Below are 25,000 nucleotides of genomic sequence, written 5' to 3'. Positions count from 1 at the left end.
TAAAAACATTTATCAAAAGAACAGCATTTATTCAAAATATATATTTTTTGGTAACACTGTAAAAGTCTTATTTAAATTGAATCCTTGCTGAAAAAAAATATTTGAGTAAACATATTTAAGTATTTTCTTTCCAAAAATCTGACCCCAAACTTTTAAGCAGTAGTGGATATTTATAAACCAATCTGCACTCTAAATATCAGTACCAGCATAAACAACTCATAAAAGCAGTTATTGCAGTTTATTTTTTAATTTTACTTAAGTTCCTAATATTTTAAAGCTACACTGCTAAGAGGATCACATAATAAAAATAATAAAATAAAATAAAAGCTTCAAAAGCTGTGAAATATGCCATTGAGAACCAAGTAAGCCATGTTAGTGTTAAGACCGGAACACTCTGAATACTTTGGTTTGTAAACCGTAAAGTTTTCAGGATCCTGACAAATGTTTGCAAGAAAACAATAATTGTTTGAGGTTTGCCAAATTGATGGAAATCTTAAAGCACTGATGTGATGTGCAGATCTTTTAGGGATAATCTTAGGAATAGTTACGCCGTATGCTCTTTTGATCCAACTAGTGCTTAACCGGATTAATCACAAAGGTTTGTGGGTCAGACACAAAAGACTGCTATATCAACTGCTCAACACTGAACTATGGTTGCCATTTCCTTCTTTTAACACACAAACAACAGCCTACAGGAAACAATTTGCTTATGACTTTTGAAGAGGAGTAATGTTGAGTACTTATAAAGATCAGGAGTCATTAAGATAACACCAACAGGGCTTCATCACAGACTCACTTTCATTTAAAACTCTGTAAATGTGCTGCTGAGAAAAAAAAAAATCAATGTTTGATCTCATGGACTATTTTATTTATCATTCTTTACTCTGTATTATAGAGTTGTCACCAGGCCAGTTTCATGACACATTAAAACCTATCCATATTTTTAATTGTAAATAGATATAGGTCCAAACTTAGCACACATAGGCTACACGACATCTCACTCCAATTCAATTTTCCCAGCCCAGATATGATTAGGATTAACCATCAATTAACGTTTAAAGGTCATTAACTGGTGAAGATCTCATTCAAATAGCTGAACATTTCTATTTGTAAAAAATTTTTTTTGTCTCCAGCAAAACTAGAATTGTTCGCATTTTTTGTGTGTAAATTAAACCAAGAAGCAGGACCAATTACATAAGACTAAATTTCTATTTTCAAGCTGAAGAAACCAGTATTTATTTACACATGCACAGACATTCCTTTTAAGAAGCCATATGCAAAACAAAATGGCTAGTGTTTGCTCACATGCTCTATTTTGAACGTTAAGGATTAAGAGCATGTTTTAAATATAAACACAGATGTTGTGCCCTGTGAACCCGTCTAACATTACGGATGCTGGTGGATGAAGGCCTGTGGGATATTCCACCTAAACTTTTACGTCTTGTGCAAATAAAACGTGTGAGACAGAAATATTTATTATGAGGCCACCATTATCTATTTTGGTGGCTATTTTATGTGTAAGCACTATCACGAGTTTGAAAACTGGGCATCCTACGCCAACTTACAGTCTGCTCGGTTTAATCAAATTGACAGATTATTACCTATGCAAATTTAACCAGCCCTAATCTACTGTACATATTTGTGTGTCTACACTAAAAACAATTTATATATGTCATATAAACAAACTAATGATACTATAAGTTTGAAATGTAATATAAAAAAATATATGAAGTGGCTTAAAGGGATAGTTCACCCATTGACAAATACACAACTACCACTTTGATGCTTCAAAAACGAATCCATATAAATTGAGCAGTTTAGTCCACATTTTTTTTAAGAGACTTGATCGCTTTAAAAGATAAACATTGAATTTAGGCTTTTATTCACATATAAACATTCATCAACTCACACATCAGTTGTTGTAAACGGAAGCTTAAGCATGTTTGCTTGACATGCAAGAACCAATGAAGTCCATTCTCATGTGTTACGCAGCACGTTTGATTGACCAATGAGATTTGTTTTCGAACATCAAGAAGGTTAGGTTGAGCTTCGGCTTATGCTCACTAATCAATGTTTATGTGTGAATAAAAGCCTAAATTCAATCTGTTTGTCATATAAAGCGATGGTGTCTCCAGACAATTTTGGACTAAACTGCTCAATTCATATGGATTAGTTTTACAATCTCTTTATGAACTTTTTGAAGCGTCAAAGTGGTAGTTGCGTAGCTTTCAATGGAGGGAGAGAAAACCCTCCGATTTCATCAAAAAGATCTTCATTTGTGTTCCAAAGATGAAAGAAAGTCTTAGGGGTTTGGACTGATGACAGTAATTAAAGACATCATTTTCATTTTTGGGTGAACTAATCCTTTAAGCAAACAAACACTGAAAGTAATGACAGTGAGTCAGAATGATGATTCAGAAACCGCTCTAACGGATCTAGTGAGTTCATTCACTGAAAGATTTATCATATATAAACCGATAACATGCGAGTCTTGCTTTATTTTGTGGTAAATATTAATCTCATTATTAACTCTGACTCGTACCTCTGGTAAAACATGAACAGTAAAAGATAGGCTCTCTCATAAATTCACAGTGGTTTTACAATGGTAAAAGAAAGAGTTAAAGCAACTACTGTATTCTGCAGAAAGGTAACTGGTAAATTTTGACGAGCACTACAGATTGGTATCCATGTCTGTCTCAATGCATGTGCGCACATGTTTGACGAGGGTACATGATGTTTCCGGGAAGTCAATGGCCAATTGCTCTTTGGATTCATGCAACATCCGATGATTCATACTATTCATTTCCCCTTAAAGAGCTGTTGGATTGGATCTGAACCAGATGCCCTGCATTAGTCAGAACCACTCCATCCATGTCACTTCGCAGTCAAGGCAAAGATGAAGTCTAACTACAAGGATCAATAGGAGCCCATTCAAGATATGGAGAGTTCATGTCCAACAATTAGGATAATTATTAGGGGTTCAAAACATGTCCAGCTATCTTATAAAAAATATTTGGTCCCACTGTGTATGTGTGTATACACACACGATTTATGAATTATAAATTATAAACGAATAGGAATTATAAAACGTGTACACAATGAGCGCATTGCATCAAATTGCTTCAAATGTTAGTAGGCTATATAGTAGTTAAAGACATTTAATATAAAGTGGGTTCAAACACGTTGTGAGTAATAAAGGAACACTTTGTCCCAGTAGAGGCGTCTCGTATCTCACGCAGCTCACGTCTCTTTGTGTTGTGAGTGCGCGCAGACAGCACGCGACGCAGATGGTATGTAAATAGCTCATGCATACGTTAGCCAACTGAGCTAGCTCATCAATCAGAGACATAAATCATATATTTCACACACTCAAATCAAATCGATCCTCAACTCGGGACGCAGTGGCCATATTGGAGAGAAAAGCAACATGACTCCGTGGCGCGGGACCTGAAGTCTATACTGTGAACATATGAGTTTAAAGTTTTTGTTTGTAAGGCATGACCGTTATGGTGGGATCCATATTAATAACTTCATGCCGACTCACAAAGGGCCTCGCCGCTAACGCGCTAGCTATCCGGCTAAGCGATGCGTAATAAATAAATTACATCGGCGAAGTGTAGGGCATGCAATGAGCTATCATATAATGACAAATATAATAAAACATACTTGAAATAATTAAGTACAAAAGCACTTTACAAAGTAAAATGTGATTTTGTTTAACATCACATGCCCAAAAAAAGAAATGAAGATATATAAAGTAGGCACAATGGTGTGGCTGTGCAAGCGACAGCGCTTACCCATAATAAACAGCACCATGCAACTCCAACGAACAATTGATGCTCCGCGGCTAATATGCTAACGTTACACTACGAGTCGCTGCGCTTTGTTGTCTGCCCCGCTTGCGTGCACCTCTCCGGCGCATCAAACTTCACGCAAAGCTGATCTCAGGATTTCGCTTACCAGTGCATGTCCACCGTTGGCTCTCTCAGTGTATATTTCCCCCCTCGCTCGTTTCTTTTAATGTTCAGAGTCCAAACATTGTTCTCCCGCAGCTGCTGCGTTCCTCCATCTTGTCTGAGCGCGGGGAACTGTGGGTAGAGCGGACGGGTCCTGCGAGGAGACAGACGCTCTGATCCAGGGCATTGGAGCAGCGTCCGATAGTGCACTGTCGCACAGAGGAACAGACTAGACTTAGTGGGTGCCATTGGGAAGATTTACATTTCAGCAGAATTCACTTTTGCATTACCAATTGTAGCAAGGCACTGATATGGAAGCCCATTTCCGCCACATAAGAAAAAAAAGCGTGCTTTTGTAAATCATAATTATGACAAAACGGTCGAAATTATTAAATACTTTGTAGCCTACTTTATGAGATTAAAAAAGTCATAGAAAGTAGTCATTTCTATTTTATCTCATTATGACTTAGTAGATCATAATTGGACCTTTTTCTCATAATTATGACTAGCTGTCAAAATGTTGTCTTATTCATTTCTACTTTTTGTCATAATTATAAGTCAAATTGACATAATTATGACTTAGCATGTCATAATTCTGTTTTTTTTTATCTCATAATTATGGCTTAGTAGCCTATAAAAAACATTTATTACATAAAAAGTCCAAATTAGCATATCCTACACTATACACAATTTGAAACTTTTTTATAAGTTTTTTTATTTTTAAGTCAGTTACTAAAAGTATTTTTGTCATAATTCGACATATATAATAATTTAGTTACTATAGCCTATAATAATTTTAACTCAATATTTGTCATTCAATTTTTTGTGTCATAATAATGACTTAGGCTACTATAATATAGTTTATATGCCTATATAGTTTGATTCTCACTTTTTAAATCATAATTTCGACATTTATTGACATTATTATGATATACAAAAGCTTTTTTTCTTATGTGGCGGAAATAGTTTTCCATGCAGCAAACTGTGGGTAATTCTCACAAATATACGTTCATATTTTTTTCTTGTTATTTTTGAAAACTTTATCACATGTACATTCACAGATGAAAACATCTGCATTGACTGCTTTCATATTGTTTTTCGTTACAATCTGTTGAAGTTTGCATTGCCCATCTGATTCTCTCAACTGTGTTTGTCTCTCAGAAAAATGGTGGTATCCCATTGGGTCCTCCAAAATTAGGACACAGCACATCCTACCATTGTAATGCGGCTCTCAAATTAATAGGATGGCTGTGACACAATTCATTAAAGAAAAAAAAAATCCTCAAATAGCCCCTAATTAACTACTTTATCCTATATTGTGAGCAAAAATAGTTATCCTTATGAGAAGATCCAAAGAGAAACAAAGAAAGAAAGAGACAATGAAACAAGATAAAACAATAATAAACAAAATTGAAGCTAAAATGATGTGCTTACCTGAAAGAGTTTTTGAGAACAGAGCCATTTAGGTGGTCAAAAACATTCCTTTAAAAAAGTTGGCCATGCCAGAAGAACCAGTCATGAAGGTCCATCCCTAAACCTAACCATCTGCGGGACGTAAGCAGATCATACAAAAACATACAAATGAGTTTAATTAGCCAAAACGTAAAATAGCTTCAAATCGCCATGACAGCTGATGCGGCCAGCATCTGAAGATGCTGTTGCTGCAACACTCTCTTATTCATAACAATTTCATGTTTTGTCAAATTGGTGGATGGTTTGTATGAATTCGTACGATCTGCATTTGCTCCATCGACAGTCAGGTTTATGGGGTTAGAGGTGGACATACGAATTCATACGAAATCAGCACCTAATAAGTTATGTTTCCTCATGAGATCAGATTGACTGCATCTCCTAATTGTCCATTTTTAAGACCCAATTAATCCAGATGAGAAATAATGGACATGGGTCAATTTAACGATGAAAAAGACATCAATTTAACGATGAAAAAGACATTTGACATATAAGATATTGTGGTTGCACTTTACGATAAAGTCCCATCAGTTAACATTATGCATTATCTATTAATAAGCGATACATTTGTTACAGTATTTAATAATTGTTATATTATTTAATAAAAATACAACTGTGAATTGTTAGTTAAGTAATAACAATTGGAAAGTGTTACCGACCTGTCTATTCTCCTCCTTTTTGTCCACTTTCCACAAAATGGCTAACAATTGCAGTAGTTTTCCTTTATTTTATGTTAGTGTGTCTGCACATGCTTTTTAAATGGCTGAAAAATCTGGCATGACTGAAATATTGCTGTTTTTATATAGAGAGAGATAATAAATTCTTGCAATCTGAGAATGTGGGATTTTTTTGTTCTCTTTCCGTGAATGTGTCTAACGCACATGCAAACATGCAACCATCTCTGGACTGGTTAAATATGCATTGAACATTCTTCTCAAATGCCATAGTCAAACAATGTTCTGTCATACAGGTATATGTGTTCATGTGTGTTTGGTAATCCACTGTGTAATTCATTTGAAACATTATTATGACTAAGATCAGACAATAGTGCTGCTCATAACCAATCACAACAGACTGTGTATTCAAATTATAGAAAGACCTATACACAACAGTCTGATCTTATCATAGGCTTCTTTTCCTCTTAATACAGTGTAGAAAATGCAATAATTTAATGAGGCAGTGCTATATTATGGTTGCAGTTACTGTGCAATCAAGGACACATTTTGTATACATTTGTCATTAATCAAATTCACTATATTATTTTATTATTAAAATTCATTAACTCTAGAATATATAGAAGCAATGAAATCAAATTATGTTTGCCAATTTTTTCCAGTATTGTAGCTGTTAGTCTGTTCTCAATTTTGAACAAACAGCTCATGACTGTTACTAAAGGAAACTTGACAGGTCATGTGATATCATATATAGATGTCATCAATAGAGCTCATTCATTATTCAAGATCGTGTACGCTCACTGTCTGCCACGCTCTGCCTTTCTCTTTCTGCTCCTTTCCTTCTTCTCATCATTTTTTTCTTTTCTTTTCATTTCCAAATCTGAAGGGCTGTGTAACGGCATCTGGTGTTCTTGTACTGTATTATATTGTTTATTTATCTTGGAGAAGAGTATATATAACAATCCAAAACTTCTATGCGCCATCCACATGGGGCCAGTGATCATTTGGAGGGTGAGCAACCCTGTCCCTGTCAATCACCAAGCATGAGCATAAGACCCTGATTCATTTCAATCACAGTTCAGACATGTAATCAGTTGAAACAATCACATAACCCATACTCTCTAATATTGGCTTAGTAGTTTGCATTGAAAATAAAACGAAGTATCCTTTAATCATGTTCACGGATATACACACAGTCCTACATAATGAAAATACCAGACCCCGCTCAATATTTCATTAAGCTATTAAGTCATTCCCCTGATAAATGCATTTAATACTGCTTTAATCTCAGATGGAGACAAATACACACTGCCTCCATCAACAAGAGAAGTGCTTTTTCATCTGTGTTCATTATTTCTCAGAGCCAGAAGAGTTGTCATTATGGGGACTGTAATCATTTTTAATATAACACACAACACTGGCCTGGCCTGATGACTGCCCATATATTTGAGATTCCCCAAAGGAAAAGCAAACAGAGGAAGAGAATGCGGTTTCAAATTTCTCTACCCACTGAATAACTGCACAGCAACCAAAAATAAGCATGCCATGGTGGGAATATTAAGTGTTTAGAGTGATATGTTAAGAGTATTTAGAAAAAAAGACAGACAGTGCCTTTCTGTTATTAACATCAGCAGTATAACAGACCTCATTACAATGAGGAGATATAATAGTTTTTTTAACTATTTTTATTATTATTTCACTCTATTGCTAAAACTCTGTAAGATCTCTGTAAATTACTTTATAAATTAAAATGTAAAATATAGTTGCATATCTCCATATCATCATTTTTATTTTTTAAATAAATCAATATGTATTGGTCACCCGTTAGGTCTGTCTGTGGGTTTTGCAAATATTTAACCAAAGAAAAGAGCTTGTGACTAAACTTCGAAACTTCAGTGGCTCCTCAAACCTCATAACTCCACCTGCCATATCATGAATGAAGTGACGCACACATTTGGACCGTCTCTGCTTGTTTGCAATGCAAAGGTAAATATAGAACTGGTTGTTTAAGTACAGCGTTTCCTTTATTCAAGAAACACTATATAAAGCTAATGTTTGTCTTAGTCTAGCATTTGTCTAGCACTTTGTATAGCACTTCATCTAACATGAGATTGACAGAATCTCAAATGACAGAAAAAAAACTGAGCGCCCATAGCGCACATAGCTACAGCCATGATAGACCTCATAACCCAACCTAATGCGATGCACTTACTGCCTCTCTCTCTAGCCTGTATATATATATATATATATATTTATGTGTGTGTGTGTGTGTGTGTGTGTGTGTGTGTGTGTGTGTGTGTGTATATATATGTGTGTGTGTGTGTGTGTGTGTGTGTGTGTGTGTGTGTGTGTGTGTGTGTGTGTGTGTGTGTGTGTGTGTGTGTGTGTGTGTGTGTGTGTGTGTGTGTGTGTGTGTGTGTGTGTGTGTGTGTGTGTGTGTGTGTGTATATTAGGTCTTTAATTATCATCCAAATACTTGTGTCTTTCTAATAAGAATTAAAAAAAACTTAAGAAAATCATCAAAACCCAAAACTTCAGTTTTTAATCACTTTAAGGTGAATTATTAAAGGGATAATTTAATTTGTAAGATAATTTGTCGCACAGGTTGATGCCCACAAATAAATACAACACATTTTAAACTGCTAAACAAATGTTTAAAACTGCAATCGTTTGTTTTAGCGAAGTGTGTACTCGCGCATTTCAGTCAGCAGATGGCGCTGTAAGTTTGATTAATTGACTGCGGAGGAGCGTTCAATTTTGAAGGACAATTGAGTATGATTTTCTTTTTGCCTTCAGTGACAAGAAAGATACTTGACATGACAAATAAGATATTGCGTCAGCTTTACCAGGACACCAGACCGACCGAGCAGCGTATTGATTTCTACATTGGACTGGAAATCCAATCTTCTTCCCAATGCTGGGGAAACACACACACACACACACACACACACACACACACACACACACACACACACACACACACGTGTTGTTTTTATGGGTTATGGAGACTAGGCTATATATTATACACTATAGGCTACAGTAGGATTTTGCATAGGCATCTTTTTGGGGGATATTTTGTCCCCATAATGTAGGGTTTAGGCCACATGCCACTACACACATAAGTTGGGTTTTAATGTTTTTAAGGGGACTTTCCAAGCATGTTTTATAGCCTACTGTACAAACTCTTCTATCCCCTAACCCTAAACCTTCCCATCACAGACAACTTTCATAGTTTTTACATTTTCAAAAAAACATCACTTGATTTATTAGCTATATAGCCATCTTTGTGGGGGACATTCTGTCCTCATAACGTTCACTAGGACCACGCACACAAGCATATTTCCCAGTGTAGAAAATAGTATTTCGCTCACACATTAAGCCCCCTCCTCCCACCCGGCCGTCCCTCACACCCACTCTCTCTTCTCTTTCTTCTTCTGCTGTTCATGCCATATCATGTGCAGAAGAGCTGAAAGTGCACAGAGAACACAGAGACATCCAGAGAAACCCGACCAGAAGAGAGACTAGTGCAATGATGCACCTTCAGCTTTCCTGACTACATTTTACAGTTCAGATTAGATTAAGGAGGGGGAATAAAACTTGGCAGAGAGACATTGCCCTGCCTTGCGACCTCGTCAGCCACTTTTGAAAGTGAAAAAGGCACCAAAGCCATGCTACAGAGAAAGTAAGTTTCCTTTTTGTGTTTTTTTTTTTTTAAACTTATGAACCCCTTCCCACCGGTTTAATGAAACAAACGTGCTGAAGTTATGGCAGCGCTAAGGCGTAAATTTGGAGAGGACTACCAGGTGGTGAACACGAACAGAGCCGCGACTTTCCCCATCGCGCCGGTGAAGAAGAAGCGCCAGCGCTTCGTGGAGAAGAACGGACGCTGCAACGTCCAGCACGGGAACCTCGGCGGAGAGACCAGTCGCTATTTATCCGACCTGTTCACCACGCTGGTGGACTTGAAGTGGCGCTGGAACCTTCTCATTTTCATCCTCACCTACACCATCGCTTGGCTGGTCATGGCCTCGATGTGGTGGATAATCGCCTATATAAGAGGGGACATAAATCATGGCCGTGACGCTTCGTACACTCCGTGCGTCGCCAATGTTTACAACTTCCCGTCAGCGTTCCTCTTTTTCATTGAGACCGAGGCGACCATTGGCTACGGTTACCGCTATATAACTGAGAAGTGCCCCGAGGGCATCATCCTGTTCCTGTTCCAGTCTCTGCTGGGTTCGATAGTAGACGCGTTTCTCATCGGCTGTATGTTCATAAAGATGTCTCAGCCCAAGAAGCGCGCGGAGACGCTCATGTTCAGTCAGGACTCGGTGATCTCACAGCGAGACGGAAAACTCTGCTTAATGTTCCGCGTGGGAAATCTGAGGAACAGCCATATGGTGTCCGCGCAAATCAGGTGTAAACTCATAAAGGTGAAAACACACACTGCACTCTTACAGCGCAACTCTTAGAATTCGTTTACTATTACACAATATAGTAAAGCATCAAGAGCAAAATACACTTTTTTTTTTCAAGGAATGCAGAATTTTAGACTTGTGTCATCATCTCTCCTTTTTATTATACGCTCATTTTATTTAACCTCAGCCATATGAGTGTCAAAATAGTACATTTATAAACAGCTGACTTGACAGAACTTTTTCTTAAAAGGTAGCAATCATTACGGAGTGGAATTAGGTGATTGTATAGGCTACACAAATATTGTAGGTTATATTATAATTAGGCTATACAATAAACTAAATGGCATAAAATGCAACAAAACACTCCAACATTACTCACAACAAATGGAGACTTCTGTGAATTAAATTAAATTATAAGGTGATTTATACCTTTTTACTTAAAACCTTTTAAACAATATTTTACAGTAAAATCGTGTGTTATATGCCTTACAGTTAACCAATTAACAGTTTATTTTACTGATTTATTGTAATTTTTACACTGTGTGGTTGGTAGCCTAAGAGGTGTTGCTAATTTTATCTTTAAATCAGCAGGCTTTTTGAAAACAATTATTTCATTCATTCATTCATTCATTCATTCATTCATTCGCAGGTTCTTTATGTGCCAATCTGGAATAATGGAACAACTTGTTATTAATCTTACACTAAGTTGCCAATTTAATGTTGTTGTTGGAGTCAGTATATGTGCATACATGGGTTATGGGACAGTTAGTTTACTAGCTACTAGCTATGCTATATAGTGTTGTATCATATTAACTTTTATCTAGATAGTTTGATTTCCACTGATGCCAGCCCACTTAGGTGTTTTGGTAGGCTATCTATGAGTAGGATTGTAACACCTATAGTCATATTAAGAAAATTGTTGTGTAATATAGGTGGAATTATTTTTGACTGTTAGAAATTTATGAGCATTAGTTGTGCTTCACTATAGCACAATTTGTCATTGAGAAATAGCTAAGTGGTGTGACAGCGTTGAATGTATTCATGTGAAATGTATTCATTTATTCATCCATTCATTCATTTATTCATTCATTCAAGTTAAAAATGTTCTAAATATTGTGTAAAACATTGAATTGTAGAAATGTCAGGGAGTTATTATAAGGATTTCTTTTTCCTTTTCCTTTTTTTTTTTTTTTACCAGGAAAGGAAGAGGCCGTTACAAATATTTTAATTTTAATCATATTTTCCATTGCTGAAATCAGTAGGAATAACTTATCTGTTCCTCACAGAAAGTTTAATAAGTTTTTAGAAAGTGGCATGATCTATTTCTCTCATATTGTCATTCGTTTTTGATGCAGTTGTATTGCAGTACAAATATTAATAGCATTAAGGATCTACACTTTAAAATGCCTCTGGCTCTGGATCAATTCTGCGAGACAGGGTTTCCCAAACTGGGGTTTAGAACCCCTAGGGGCTAGTAAGGGAACTGCAGAGGATTTGAGAGTTGATGAAAAGCTAATAATTACTTAAATCATAAAAATGTAAATAAATCATTTTAAAATGAAATCAAACAGAAAGATTACATATTTTATGTTTATTTGCCAACATGTTAAATTAATAAAATATTAACTAAAAGGAATAAACATTTTATGCCACAGGTTAGGCTGACAAAAAGTTTCTGAATCCCTGGCCTGCTGTAAGGCATAGTTCATTGAGTTAGTTCATAATTCGCTCTCCTCTGTCAGAGAAAGCATGACGAGCAAAGCTTGTTGAGAATAAGTGACAATCAAGGAACCTGTGAAATGCGATTTAGCGGAATAGCAGTGTAGCTGGAAATTCGAGGCGCGCAGGTACCCCCTTCACAACTGATTACCAGTGATACATGAAAAGGCATGACATTTTATTATTGTAATCTCGACACGGACAGCCATCGTTACAGCTGAATGAGATGAGACTCCAGTGACAAAAGGCTTGGATAAAAGAGTTTTACAGACGACTAACTGTGCCCAACATCTGTCACTCTGTAACCAGTGACATTTAAACCGACCTGCTCTGTAATTGGAAGGCTGTTCCACGACAGCGCACGGTTCTGTCGGTTTTAGAGGGTTTGTTTCCAAATGCAAAAAGTACAGAAAATGTCTCTTGATTTTGAGCTCATAAGCCTCTCTAAGACTCCTGCGAGAGCTGAGGTCACAGCCAGAGAGATGCCGGAAAATCTGCATTTGCACACTTGTGAAGGAGGATTTTCTTTTTTTTTTGTGGCTTGTGGCCTCAAGCGCTAACTTCCAGAGCCTTAGAAAATGCAGCAGAATAATTTCAGATGTGCACGAGAGTGCAATGCTGGAGTTGTACAAAATATATTCTGAGGGGGAGAGGAATCGTTCTTGTCAATGGAAGCTTTTTCTGGAAGAACAAGCTTACATAACAGCTCTAGAAACATAGTATGCGTTCATACACTACGTTTTGAAGCTACTGTGTGAGTGTGTCTGTCTGTCTGCTGCTACACATAAGCTCGGTCAATGGAACAGACTTAAAATTAAATGAATAAGGCATGGAAAGTTGACACATGGACAACACCATCAGGTTTTCTTCCCTGTAATTGATGATTGCCAGTCAAAGGCTGCTGAAAAGGTGAACAAAGAGGTCAGTGTAATAGAACAGAACTTTTATGGCCCATATGCCTTGAAATAGTGAGATAATCTGAATCTATCCAGTATAATAATAGGATAACTGATCTCAGCTCTCAGAACAATTACAGAGTTAAAGCAGGTGATTATTCTTCAAAGATATGGATGGATGACCTCTCTGGCCCTCTCCAAAAATCTTTCACAGAGCTCACACTAATTATCTAGTGCCAAGAAAATGCTGTGAATGATTAAGAGTCTTTGGTCAATGGCGTCTGACTTAATGAGGCAGACTGTCAGTTTAAGCTATGCTGAAGTTTTTCTCTCGCTGAGAGAAAAAGAGGTGGAAGAACAGAGGATAAACAAAGAAAGCAAAGTAAGTGGGAGATAGTGAAAGGTTTGCCAGATAGTATAAGGTTGAGAGAAGGCATCAGGGAACACAAACAAAATAGAGAGGGAAAGAGAATTGGGTTTATTGGAAGTATAAGAAGGCAAAATGAAGAGCCAGAAAACTGACTCAATAAAGAGAAAGAGAGTGATGAAATGAGAACAAAAATTGGAAAGAAGACATTTCTCTTCGCCCCTCTCTCTCATAACCTTAACTCTGTTCTCATCAGTATTTTATGTTATAGAAGCAATATGTGGCTTATTTAAAATAACCCTTACACAACACAGACACAGCAAATTATTAAAATATACAGTATGTTCAATATATAAAATTAAAATAAAAGTTTTTGTAGAGGCAGACGGTATGTCCAAAGATTTCTGCCGTGACTACAGCACCGAACATCACAATACCAGTCTCCTCCGTCACTGAGTTTTTATTGTGCGACTGAGGAGTTCAGCACCGCGATTCTACATGGCATTTATTTGGAGAGCCATTTTAACGGCATCCGTTTTGAAAGCCTCGTCACCCGTAGGTAAACCTACGCCGTTACAAAAGCAAACCATGCAGATAGGTTGGTTATATCTGGACATACAAATCTTATTTGATCACTTGCAATTAATAGTGTGGACAGTCTTGCTTGAAAAGAAATCAGATTGACCAGTCGAAACATAGCCTTTGACACTAAAGAGTACCAGGTGGCATTGTTCTGTGCTTTTTTTATCACATCGCTCTCTCTCTCCAATTTTTTGTTAAAGCCGGCATATCCTGTCCATTTAGACTCAGTCGCCCACACACATACACAGACGCACACAGTCTCAGTCATTCCCAGTCACCTTTTGTCAGATCATGCCTCATCCTGCCGTGTGTGCTTTGATAATATTGATCATGCATTTCATCTGTGAGATGCACACTCACATTTTATGATTAAACACAGACATTTACAGTGGATTCAAGACATATTGTGTTGTGTTCTGTGAGTGTATATTATACACACATACACACCATCGGAACCTATCACAGTTTATCTTATATTTTTTCTAAAAGTGATAATTCACTTACAACTTTAAATTCAGTCATTACTTACCCTTTTTTAATTATTAAACTAATGAGAGATCTTTCCATGTTCTCTAATTTTAGAGAAACGTCACAATGATTTTTCCCCCATCTGCTTATCGTATCTTCAGTTCCAAACAAATGAAATATATCTATCAACCTTCCTCTCATCCTGAGTCACTGTCTCTATTGTTTGTGAATTAATAAACAGAGTACAGAGAGAACAGGAAAAAAGATCAGATGAAAAGAGCAGAGAGATGAAAGGAAAAAAATCGTTATAATAAGGGACAAAAAAGAAAAAAACAAGGAAAAGAGGAGACAGAGAAATTGAGGTTAGCCTTGTGTTTCTACACAAGAGCATTCTAATGCAACATGGAAGAAATGAGGAAAACTCAACGATAAACATGAGCGGGAGATGAGAGGAGGAGTATGAATTAATAGAATAGAATAGAATAGAATAGAATAGAATAGAATAGAATAGAATAGAATAGAATAGAACCATCAGAAAAACATGCTGACAAAAAAAAATTGGGGAATATCTGATTTAAGTCATTTCAAAGACATTCATCATCATCAAATACGTTTTTGTTATTTTTTATATGGCTCCAGAAGTAATAACACTATAATAGAGTAAAAATCTTAAAAATAGTAAGTAATAGCATTTTGTGTAGCTCTTATTTGTTACTTCTTACTGTTGTTCAGTTGTGCCCCCTTCATTTAACTGAGCTGAGCAAAAAACTGTTTACTAATCATCATATCCAGCTCATTATGTTGATTCAAACTTGAAGTGGTTAATTTCAAGTGTGGAATTTTTTTGTAATTTTTCTATCCATTTTCAGTAGTTTTACACATTATTTTTTTAAGGTATTGCCTCCTTTTCCACCTCTGCGGATATTGGCACTATAGGATGCACCGATATGAACATTTTGGCCAATACTGAGAACCGATAATTCTTTATTTGAAAGGTGATAAACGGAATATTGGCGGATAAATCTAAATCCAAATCCATAATTTTGGATATGGTGGCTGATATATCGTGCATCACTAGTTAGCACAGATTCATTCTCACATAAATTAAATTTATAAGGTGATGTGATTACCCAGAGAGAAAACCCGTTTACATTTTACAGCTGAACAGTCTTGTCAGACCACACACACACACACACACACACACACACACACACAATAGAGTTTAGACGTGATAACAAACTGCTAATTGTACAAGTAACCTCATCAAAGCTGCAGGAGAAACACGCTCCCACTGCAATTCAGCTGGATTTGTTTGAACTCATTTAGCGTGTCTTACAGCGGAAACAAACAGATATTTGCTGTTGTGCAGACAGTCACATGTGCACTGTGATGAATGAGTTAATTGCAGATAATTCGATTACAGAGGACAGGCTTTGACTCAGGAGTCAGCTTGTACAGAAGGTTGACTGCGTGGGTGTGTATTGTGTAAAGGTCTTTGTTAGGTGAAATGTTGATATATTTTGTGAGTGCATAGGTCTATTTTAAATGAGTTTGTGTGTTTGTGCTTGACATGAATAAAAAGGTTTTGAATGACTTATGTCATTCATGTACATAACCTCAAACCACATGAGTATATTTTCATAGTGGGGCACAGGCATGCTGGGAGTTATTTATACCTATGTATGAATATGTATTATTCGGTGTGTTGAGCATGCATGTGTGTTACAGGGCTGGCGGTGATGCATTAAATGTGAGGTGGACAACGTGTATTTGTCTTGTCACTGACAGGCGTTGGGGACATGTGACCTAGCTGTGATACAGATGGATGAGCAGTATAAGGGGTGAGGAGGGGTGCACATTACACTGTCTATATAATGTATGTGCATTTAATTGTGTAATTCCACAAAGGATAGAGAGAGGGAGAGAGAGAGAGAGAGAGAGAGAAATAAAAATAAATAAAAAAATGATTGCAGGAGCCACATGCTTTTTATTTGAATTACTCAGTTATGATTCAGTTCTGTTAACTCTGAATTGATTTTATTGATTCTGGTCTGAAATTGAGTAGAGAAGTCTAGCAAAGAATATAATCAATCTAATGAACAATGTTCTCTACAGTGTTCTGTGGAGTTCTATAAAGTTTAAAGTTTAAGGTCAGTGAGAATTAAAAATATATTTTCAATGCATACTTAAATATGATGAATAGATTGTTAAAAAAAATAGATAGATTTATGTTGAAAAATATTTATATTTCAAGTAAATGCTGTTCTTTTTAAAATTTCTATTCATTAAAGAATCAATAACAAAAATATTAAGCAGCATAACTGTTTTCTTTTATTTTTTTATTTTTATTTTTTTTATTGACATTCTGTGACAATTGTTGCATGTATATCCGTCTTAAATATTAATCACAAAGTGTCAACATGAATGTCCGTTTTCCAGAAATAAAAAACATTAAAAAAAAAAAATACTGAAAACAAAACAAAACAAAATAAAAACAAAAACATGAACACTTAGGGAGTGAAGTATGGTTACTCCTATATATACAGGATATTATCATCTCAGGTTAAGCAACTCAAAGTCCGGCCTGTGTGATGTTATATAGTCTATCCATTTCTTCCAACGTAAAACAAACAAGTCCTTCTTGTAGTTCAAGTCTGCCGTTAATTTCTCCGTCCTACATATATCCATCGTGATGTCCATCCACATGGTCAATGTTGGACTCTCCTGTGAAAGCCATTTTTTTGTGAGTGCCTTTTTGCCTGCAACTAACAAAATACTAAACAAATGTTTGTCTCTCTTTGTCCATCCATCTGGCATGAGTCCAAAAAAAAAGACTTTGCTTTGTAAGGGCAGGTGGCTCCCAAAAATTTATTGTATTGCTTTATGTATATCCTTCCAATAAGTTTTAATAACCTGACACCCCCAAAAAACATGATAATGATTTGCATTCATATTTCCACAATTTCGCCAACATGCTGGGGAGTTACCTCTATAGTGTGATTTTTGATAAGGTGTAATAAAATATCTTATCAGGCTCTTCGAGCCAAACTCCTTCCAACTCTGTGAGCTGCTACATTTCCATTGATATTCCCAGATTATTTCCCATTCTTCCTCTGACAGATCTATTCCTCCTTCCCTTTCCAACTTTGTTTTGATGTATAGGGTTGAATGTGCTTTCTTATTTATAAGCCCTTTATATAGACCTGAAATAATACCCCTATCTTTGTTTGCATCATAAGCCCTTTTGAACATATCTAACAGCCGATTACTTGATTCAGATACATACTTTAACTTGTCGCTGATAAAGTGTCTCAGCTGCAGGTATCGATAGAAGTCCTGTGCCTCTAGAGCATATTTCTCTTTAATTTGTTCAAAACTAAGGAGTGTGTTATCCTTTGTTATCTTACATAAAGCTGTTACTCCTTTATTTGTCCATTCCTTAAATCTCGTGTCTAATTTATTTGGGACAAACTGCGTGTCATATGCACACCATTTAAGTATCACAATATCCTCTTCTAATTTGTATTCTGTTATTACTGTTTTCCAGATTTTAAGTGTCAACTTTATCCATGGGTTTTCTGTATTTTTTATGAATTCTTGCAGGCTGCTATCAGCTATAAGTGCTTGTACGGGGGTAGAAATCAGACCCTCTTCAATTTTTTTCCACTGAGCATCATAAGATGGATTACACCAGTTTATCATTGGTAGCATAACTGTTTTCAACATTGATAATAATAATGTTTCTTGAGCAGCAAGTCATATTAGAATCATTTTAAATTGGATTAAATTAAATTATCAAACTGAAAATGATATATATACAAAAGGTTTATACCAGTTTAAATTAAATTTGGGTTACAGTGGCTCCTTATTAACAGTGTGAAAGCCATCTATTACATGTGAGTATTCACATGCACAGCCCCACAGCTCTGCTGTCAAAGCCACTATGAGTCAGAGGAAGGCAAAGCAGTGAAATCCCAGCTTTTATTCACCCATGCACATGACTGAGTCAAACAGATGGCTGCTGGTACCTGCTGCAGTTGAAAGAGGATTCGATCCACGTTTTCTCTCTTCTTTAAGAGACTCTCCTTCTATTTCTCCTCTTCTTTCCTGTGGGATATGAAGAAGAACGACATGATTGATCTGGCAGCTCTTTAGTCTACAAGGCACACATAAACACACACAGATGAACGTTTGTGCACACAGACACATTCAAATGGCTATTTGAATAACAGCTTTTTCACTTTAATCATGAAGGTGTTGTTTTTAAGATTGCTTTTGCTGTCTAGCTCTGTGCCTTAAAAGTCAATGGATACTGAATTAAGATGAGTACAGCCTTTAGTTTGACATCAGTCAGCATTTATATAAGCATTACAAATTATCAGACCCATGCAAATATCTCATCACTTCACATTTTATTCAAATTAAGTAACTTTCTCATTTTAAGCAGTTTAAGGTTATCACCACTGCCCACTGTGATTTTGAATGAATGTCTGTATTTAGCTGCGTTTTCCTGAAATGTGCAGGAAAGTTTATGTATGTGTAAGATCTGCTCATCTCCTTGAACTCAGTAATCTGTCTTTTCAAACTTAACTTAAAGAGACAGTAAAATACCATTGCCTAGAGTGGATTTAAAAAGCAGAAGAAAGCAACAGAACCTCTGTGTTGAAATGACCAGCTGGAAAACGTCTCAGTTACGTATGTAACCCTTGTTCCCTGAGGAGGGAATGGAGACGTTACGTCAGTGAATGACGAAATGGGGGTTTTGCTTAGAAGCCTATCACCTTCGAGTTCTAGAAAACGAGCCAATGGCAATGGAAATGCCATGGGTCTGCAGAACCTGCACAGCGCAACTCCGCCCGACCACGTGGGTATAAAAGGAGGACGATGGCATCTCGCATCATGTTTTACGCTGAGGAGCCAAGACTGAACTCCAGGCCATTCCAGCGGTACAGCGGTTGTGGCAGAGGGATGTAACGTCTCCGTTCCCTCCTCAGGGAACAAGGGTTACATTCGTAACCAAGATGTTCCCTTTCGTTCAGTCACTACGAGTTACGTCAGTGAATGACGAAATGGGGGTTCCAATTCAATCATGCCACAGCAGCTGTCTTCCAATGCCCTTCGCAAGACTGAGCTCCCTGTCGTGAGACTAGCACGGACGAAGGGCTAGGCTTAACACAGGAATGCCAAGGTACACTGGGTGGCATATCCCAGGTGGAATATGTCACAGCGCCTACCCGAGGGGAAGACTTAGAATACACAAATGACACAAGAGCGGGATGCATATGGAAAACTCAGAGGTGTCAAGGCCACAGGGTGGAATGTTTCAACCTCAAGATGGCAAGAGGGAACTTGCCGAGGGAAAACACGTGCTCGGAGGAGGCTTACCATGGAAATACACATGTGGGGGTCGCCCAACGGGGGAACTAACGCACGTATCCAGTCCGCGGAGTGGAATGGGCACTGCAAGCGATGACACCGAGCAGGTCCTGTTACCGGCTAGTGGAAGCGATCTTCATGAGAGGACACTGGCTCAACGCAGAGATTATAGAATCTCGCGAAAGTGTTGGGTGTCACCCAGCCTACAGCTCTACAGATGTCTGATAGCGAATTGCCATGCGCTAGAGCCCAGGAGGAAGCCCAGGAGTGTGCCTTCACCCCTAGGGGGCATGGTTGACTTTGCGTCTGGTAAGCCAAGACAATGTCGTCCACTATCAAGTGAGTCAACCTTTGTTTGGAGAGAGCCTTTTCCTTCAGCTTCCCACCATAACAGACGAAGAGCTGGTCTGAGGTCCTGAAACACTGCGTTCTGTCTACGTAAGCACGGAGGGCGCGTACTGAACAGAGCAGTGCCAAGGCTGGGTCTGCCTCCTCTAAGGGTAGCCCTTGCAGGTTCATCACCTGATCCCTGAAAGGAGTGGTGGGAACCATGGGCAGGTATCCAGGGTGGGGTCTCAAGATCACATGAGAGTTAGCTGGCCCGAATTCCAGGCACGCTTCGTCAACCAAAAATGCCTGCAGGTCCCCTACCCTCTTGATGGAGGCCAAAGCGACCAGGAGCTGGTTGACAGGAACTTAAGCTCGACTGATTGCAATGGCTCAAAGGGAGGTCTCTGCAGGGCTGATAAGACTGCGAGGTACCAAGGAGGATTCAGTCTCCTCGCCCCCTCAGGAACCTGACAACCAGGTCATGCTGTTCCACCGTTATTGACTCCACAAGGTCATGGTGCGCTGAGATGGCAGCCATGTAAACCTTCAGGGTGGAAGGAGACAGCCTTCGTTCCAACCCTTCTTGGAGGAAGGAGAGCACGAACCTGATCTGGCATTTTCTGGGGTCTTCTTGGCAAGAAGAACACCAGGTGATGAAGAGGTTCCACTTCAACGCATAGGCATGTCTCTAGACAGGGCCCTAGTGGAAGTAGGGTAGTGGTAGGGTAGAGGTGGTAGGGTACTCAAACCTGCCGCGTCCCATCCAGGACCCATACACATTGAGGTTCCATAGATCGGGACGTGGGTGCCAGAGGGTGCCCCGTCTCTGAGAAAGGAGGTCCTTCCTCAGAGGAATTGGCCAGGGATGGGCTGTTGCGAGGAGCACCAGTTCAGAGAACCAAGTCTGGTTGGGACAATGAGGCACAACCAAAAGGACCTGCTCTTCGTCCTCCCTGATCTTGCACAGGAGGCTCACTGGGGGAAACGCATACTTAAAGGAGGCCCCGTGGTCAGCTGTGCACTAGTGCATCCGTGCCGAGGGTCCCCTCGGTCAGGGAATAAAACAAGCGGCAGTGGGAAGAGTCTAGGGAGGCAAACAGATCTACCTGTGCGTCGCCGAACTATTCCCAAATCAGCTGTACCCTCTGGGTATGGAGTCTCCATTCCCCAGGAAGTGGCTGAAACCGTGAGAGCTCGTCGGCTGCACGGTTCAGCTCTCCCAGGATGTGAATTGCTCGAAGCGACCTCAGATGCTTCTGACTCCATAGGAGGATATGGCAGGCGAGTTGCGACATGCGGCGGGAACGTAGACCACCTTGTCGGTTGATGTACGCTACTGTCGCCGTGTTGTCCGAACGGACTAGTATGTGTTGATCCTTGAGCAACGCCCAGAAGCAGTGCAGAGCCAAGCGTACTGCCAGCAACTCGAGGCAATTGACTTGCCAAAGGCGCTGGGGTCCTGTCCAGGAGCCCGCGGCAGCATGTCCATTGCACATGGCACCCCAGCCAGTGGTGAAGGCATCTATTGAGACAACAACATGCCTGGAAACTCGTTCTAAGGGCACTCAGGCCCGTAGAAAGGAGAGGTTCGTCCACGGGGTGAAGGTCTGACGGCAGGCCCAAGTAACTGGTACTCGGAGCGTGCCCTGTTACCATGCCCATCTCGGGACTCGATCGCGAAGCCAGTGTGTAAGCGGTCTCATATGAAGCAGTCCGAGCGGAGTGGCTGCCGCTGCGGATGCCATATGCCCCAGGAGCCTCTGAAATAAAGGGCTCTTTAAAGCCTCTGAAATAAACAACTTCAGTGGAACCGCATTCTTGTCGTCGATTTGACTCAGACAATTCAGTAGTGACTGCACGCGCTCGCTCGTAAGCTGCGTGCACATGGCGACTGAGTCGACTTCCATACCGAGAAAAGAGATCCTCTGCACGGGGGAGAGTTTGCTCTTTTCCCAGTTGACCCGAAGGCCCAAACGGGCGAGGTGCCGGAGCACCAGATCCCTGTGTTCGCAAACCTGGTCTTGAGAGTGAGCTAGGATCAGCCAGTCGTCGAGATAGTTCAGGATACGAACCCCGTGCTGCCGGAGTGGCACAAGGGCTGCCTCGACAACTTTTTTGAAGACGCGAGGGAACAGGGTTAACCCGAATGGGAGAACCGTGTACTGGTATGTCTGCGCCTCGAAAGCAAACCATAGAAACGATCTGTGTCGAGGAAGAATGGAGACATGAAAGTACGCGTCCTTCAGGTCAAGTCAAGTCATCTTCATTTATATAGCACTTTTTAACAATGTAGATTGTTCCAAAGCGGCTTTACAGTGATAATAGGAAATTAAAGTAACAGATATTGTTTTGGCTTTATAGCAGCTCTAGAATAAAGTTATTGTCCAGCTAAATTTAGTTTTGATTGATTCACTTCCGTCGCAACGATCATTAGTTATTAACTTAGGGGCCGCTTACACAACACCGTTTTAACAAAAAACTCTTAAGTTCTCTCATTGCAAACTTTAAAAAACGCGAACCTGTGAGAACGCTGATGGTGTGCACATGCGTATTACAAGTTCAGTCTATAGGGATGCGCGTTTGCCGATCGCTGTAAACCAATCCAGTGGACGAACTCATTCGAAAACGTGTTTGGCTGTTAACATCTTGAATTGAAGCCTGTGAAGGGTTCGGTTCAAGGCGCGCAGGGCAAGGATTGTTCGTAACCCACCGGTTTTCTTGGGTACAATGAAGTAAGGGCTGTAGAAGCCAGACTTCATTTCGGCTGGAGGGACGGTTTCGTTCGCACCCTTCGCCAGTAGGGTGGCGACCTACGCACGTATGACAGGGGCGTTGCCACCCACCATGGTATAGCGGACTCCCCGGAATCGGGAACTGAATCGCGTAGCCGAGCCTGATGGTTCTCGCGAGCCAGCAGGACAGATTGGGAAGATCTAGCCAGGCTTCCAAAAACTGAACCAGCGGGGTCATGCGAACCACAGACATACCCACAATGGGAAAGTGAGGCGGAATGACCGGCCCAGACGTGTAAGGCGGAGCGTCCCGGTGTGGGGGCGCGGTCATATGCTGCGTCCTGACAGAGGAGGCCAGGGAAGGACTAGGGGGGCCTGCTCTGACAGGGGTCTGGCGACAGAGGGGGACGAGAGTGGCGAGGCAGAGCGTCGCACACTGCCTCTGGGGGCTCAGAGATGGGGGTGTCAGTTCTTCCTTTAACCATATTAAGGTGCTGCCAGCCGTGAGGTCAGCTCTACCCTTGTGCATGTCCCTGAGCATCCGGGCCTGGTAGACCTGCAGGATGGTCATGGCATGCAGCGAGGCGGCAGCCTGCCCCGCAGCTCTATAGGATTTCGCCACCAGGGTAGACAAAAATCTACAGGCTTTGGAGGGGTGCTTTGGATCACCACGTCAGGTAGAAGCGCTCTGAGGACACAGCATCGCAATAGAGCATTCCACCGGGGGGACCCCAGTGTACCCTTTGGCCTCGGCCCCATCAAGGGAAGAGACGGCGGAGGAGGCCGCCGAGCGATCACGGGAAGACAATGGTGACTTCCAGGACCTTGTGACCTCCTCATGCACCTCCGGGAAGAAAAGTATTGGGGGTGGGCGCTAACGGCTGTCAGCACTCGCCGCCCCCAAAAACCAATCATCCAGCCGCGAGCGCTCGGGACAGGGTGGAGGGTTCCATTCCAGCCCGATGCTCGTGGGTCTCCGGGAGAGCAAGGCTGTCAATTCCGGATCAGACTCTGGCAATGCTGGCGCACCCGAAGGCGGCAGCACAGCCGAGTCTTCATCTCCGGAAGACTCCAGCCCACCTTGTGATGTGGTGATGGACATCGTCTCATCATCTGGAGCGGCGAATGAGATGCGGGGAGCGTCCGAAGACGGACCCGCGATCTCACTCTGGAGGAAGCCCGCGATGAAAACATGATTCATCCACAAACGCTGCCTGAGCATGATCTAAGCCCAAACACGCCAGGCAACGATTGTGCCCATCAGATGACAAAATGAGTCGACCGCACCCAGAAGCGCACGGGCGAGACGTCTTTAAAAAGACGTGCCATGCGCAAGCTCTTTTGTGAGGAGAGGAAAGCTCGGGTCTGTTGGCAAACCACTGCACAGATCAGCTGAAGGCAATGTGATCTCGCTGGAACGCGCCGTTACACCAACTCACTGGAGAGCCGCTCGTCTTGTAGTCTCTCGAAGAACTCAGAAACAGGCTTGCAGAGTGAAGAGAAGCTCTTGGCTCCGAAGCAAAAACATGATGCGAGATTGCCGGCATCCTCCTTTTATGCCCACGCGGTCAGGCGGAGTTGCGCTGTGCAGGTTCCACAGACACATGGCATTTCCATTGCCTTTGGCTCGTTTTCTAGAACTTAAAGGTGATAGGCTTCTAAACGAAACCCCCATTTCATCATTCACTGATGTAACTCGTAGTGACTGAACAAAAGGGAACAGTGTAATACCATTCATACTCAATACCACAATCCTCCCAATGAACCCCACATCATGTGTTGGACAATGATGGCTTGTGTCCCATGGGTTGTGTATTTTAGTTACATGCCAAAAAGGGGGAAACCAAAAATCAGAGCAACAATCAAAGGTATGGTGACAGGTTTGAAAGGGAGGTGATGTGGTTGACTCTTTCTAAACTTATCTCAATACTACATTTCTTATATATTTGCGTTTCTCATTATCATGAAAATCACTCTACTCTGTTCAAAATACATTGTGAGGTGAGCTTAAT

At 40.2% G+C, this 25,000-nt stretch overlaps 2 protein-coding genes and 1 long non-coding RNA gene across 5 annotated transcripts in view; 1 reads left to right on the top strand and 2 right to left on the bottom strand.

Moving 5' to 3' along the window:
- znf281a (zinc finger protein 281a) overlaps nucleotides 1-5,577 on the bottom strand; it is a 14,969-nt gene extending 9,392 nt beyond the window's left edge. The window contains exons 1-2 of one of the 2 annotated variants that reach the window (XM_082174931.1): nucleotides 5,391-5,577; nucleotides 3,961-4,165 (exon numbers count right to left, since the gene is read on the bottom strand). The gene's annotated coding sequence lies outside the window, so the exon portion shown is untranslated. Of the gene's footprint in view, nucleotides 1-3,960; nucleotides 4,170-5,390 lie in introns of those variants that run through there. The other variant, XM_082174932.1, reaches the window with a different exon arrangement.
- A 3,558-nt stretch (nucleotides 5,578-9,135) lies between these two features.
- The window catches only part of kcnj19a (potassium inwardly rectifying channel subfamily J member 19a), a 33,342-nt gene continuing 17,477 nt past the window's right edge, over nucleotides 9,136-25,000 (top strand). For both annotated transcript variants that reach the window (XM_082176832.1, XM_082176833.1), the window contains exon 1: nucleotides 9,136-10,533. In XM_082176832.1, coding sequence (XP_082032958.1) covers nucleotides 9,865-10,533 — 669 coding nt within the window. In that variant the 5' untranslated portion in view covers nucleotides 9,136-9,864. The remainder of the gene's footprint in view (nucleotides 10,534-25,000) is intronic.
- The window catches only part of LOC309506113, a 20,762-nt gene continuing 14,024 nt past the window's right edge, over nucleotides 18,263-25,000 (bottom strand). The window contains exon 3 of the long non-coding RNA XR_014208641.1: nucleotides 18,263-18,657. This is a non-coding gene — a long non-coding RNA (uncharacterized lncRNA). The remainder of the gene's footprint in view (nucleotides 18,658-25,000) is intronic.

This window comes from Leuciscus leuciscus (genome assembly GCF_965113295.1).
Source record: "Leuciscus leuciscus genome assembly, chromosome: 1".
Classification (NCBI taxonomy): domain Eukaryota; kingdom Metazoa; phylum Chordata; class Actinopteri; order Cypriniformes; family Leuciscidae; genus Leuciscus; species Leuciscus leuciscus.
The sequence above is the reverse complement of the archived record's forward strand: the minus strand, read 5'-3'. Positions and strand labels throughout refer to the sequence as shown.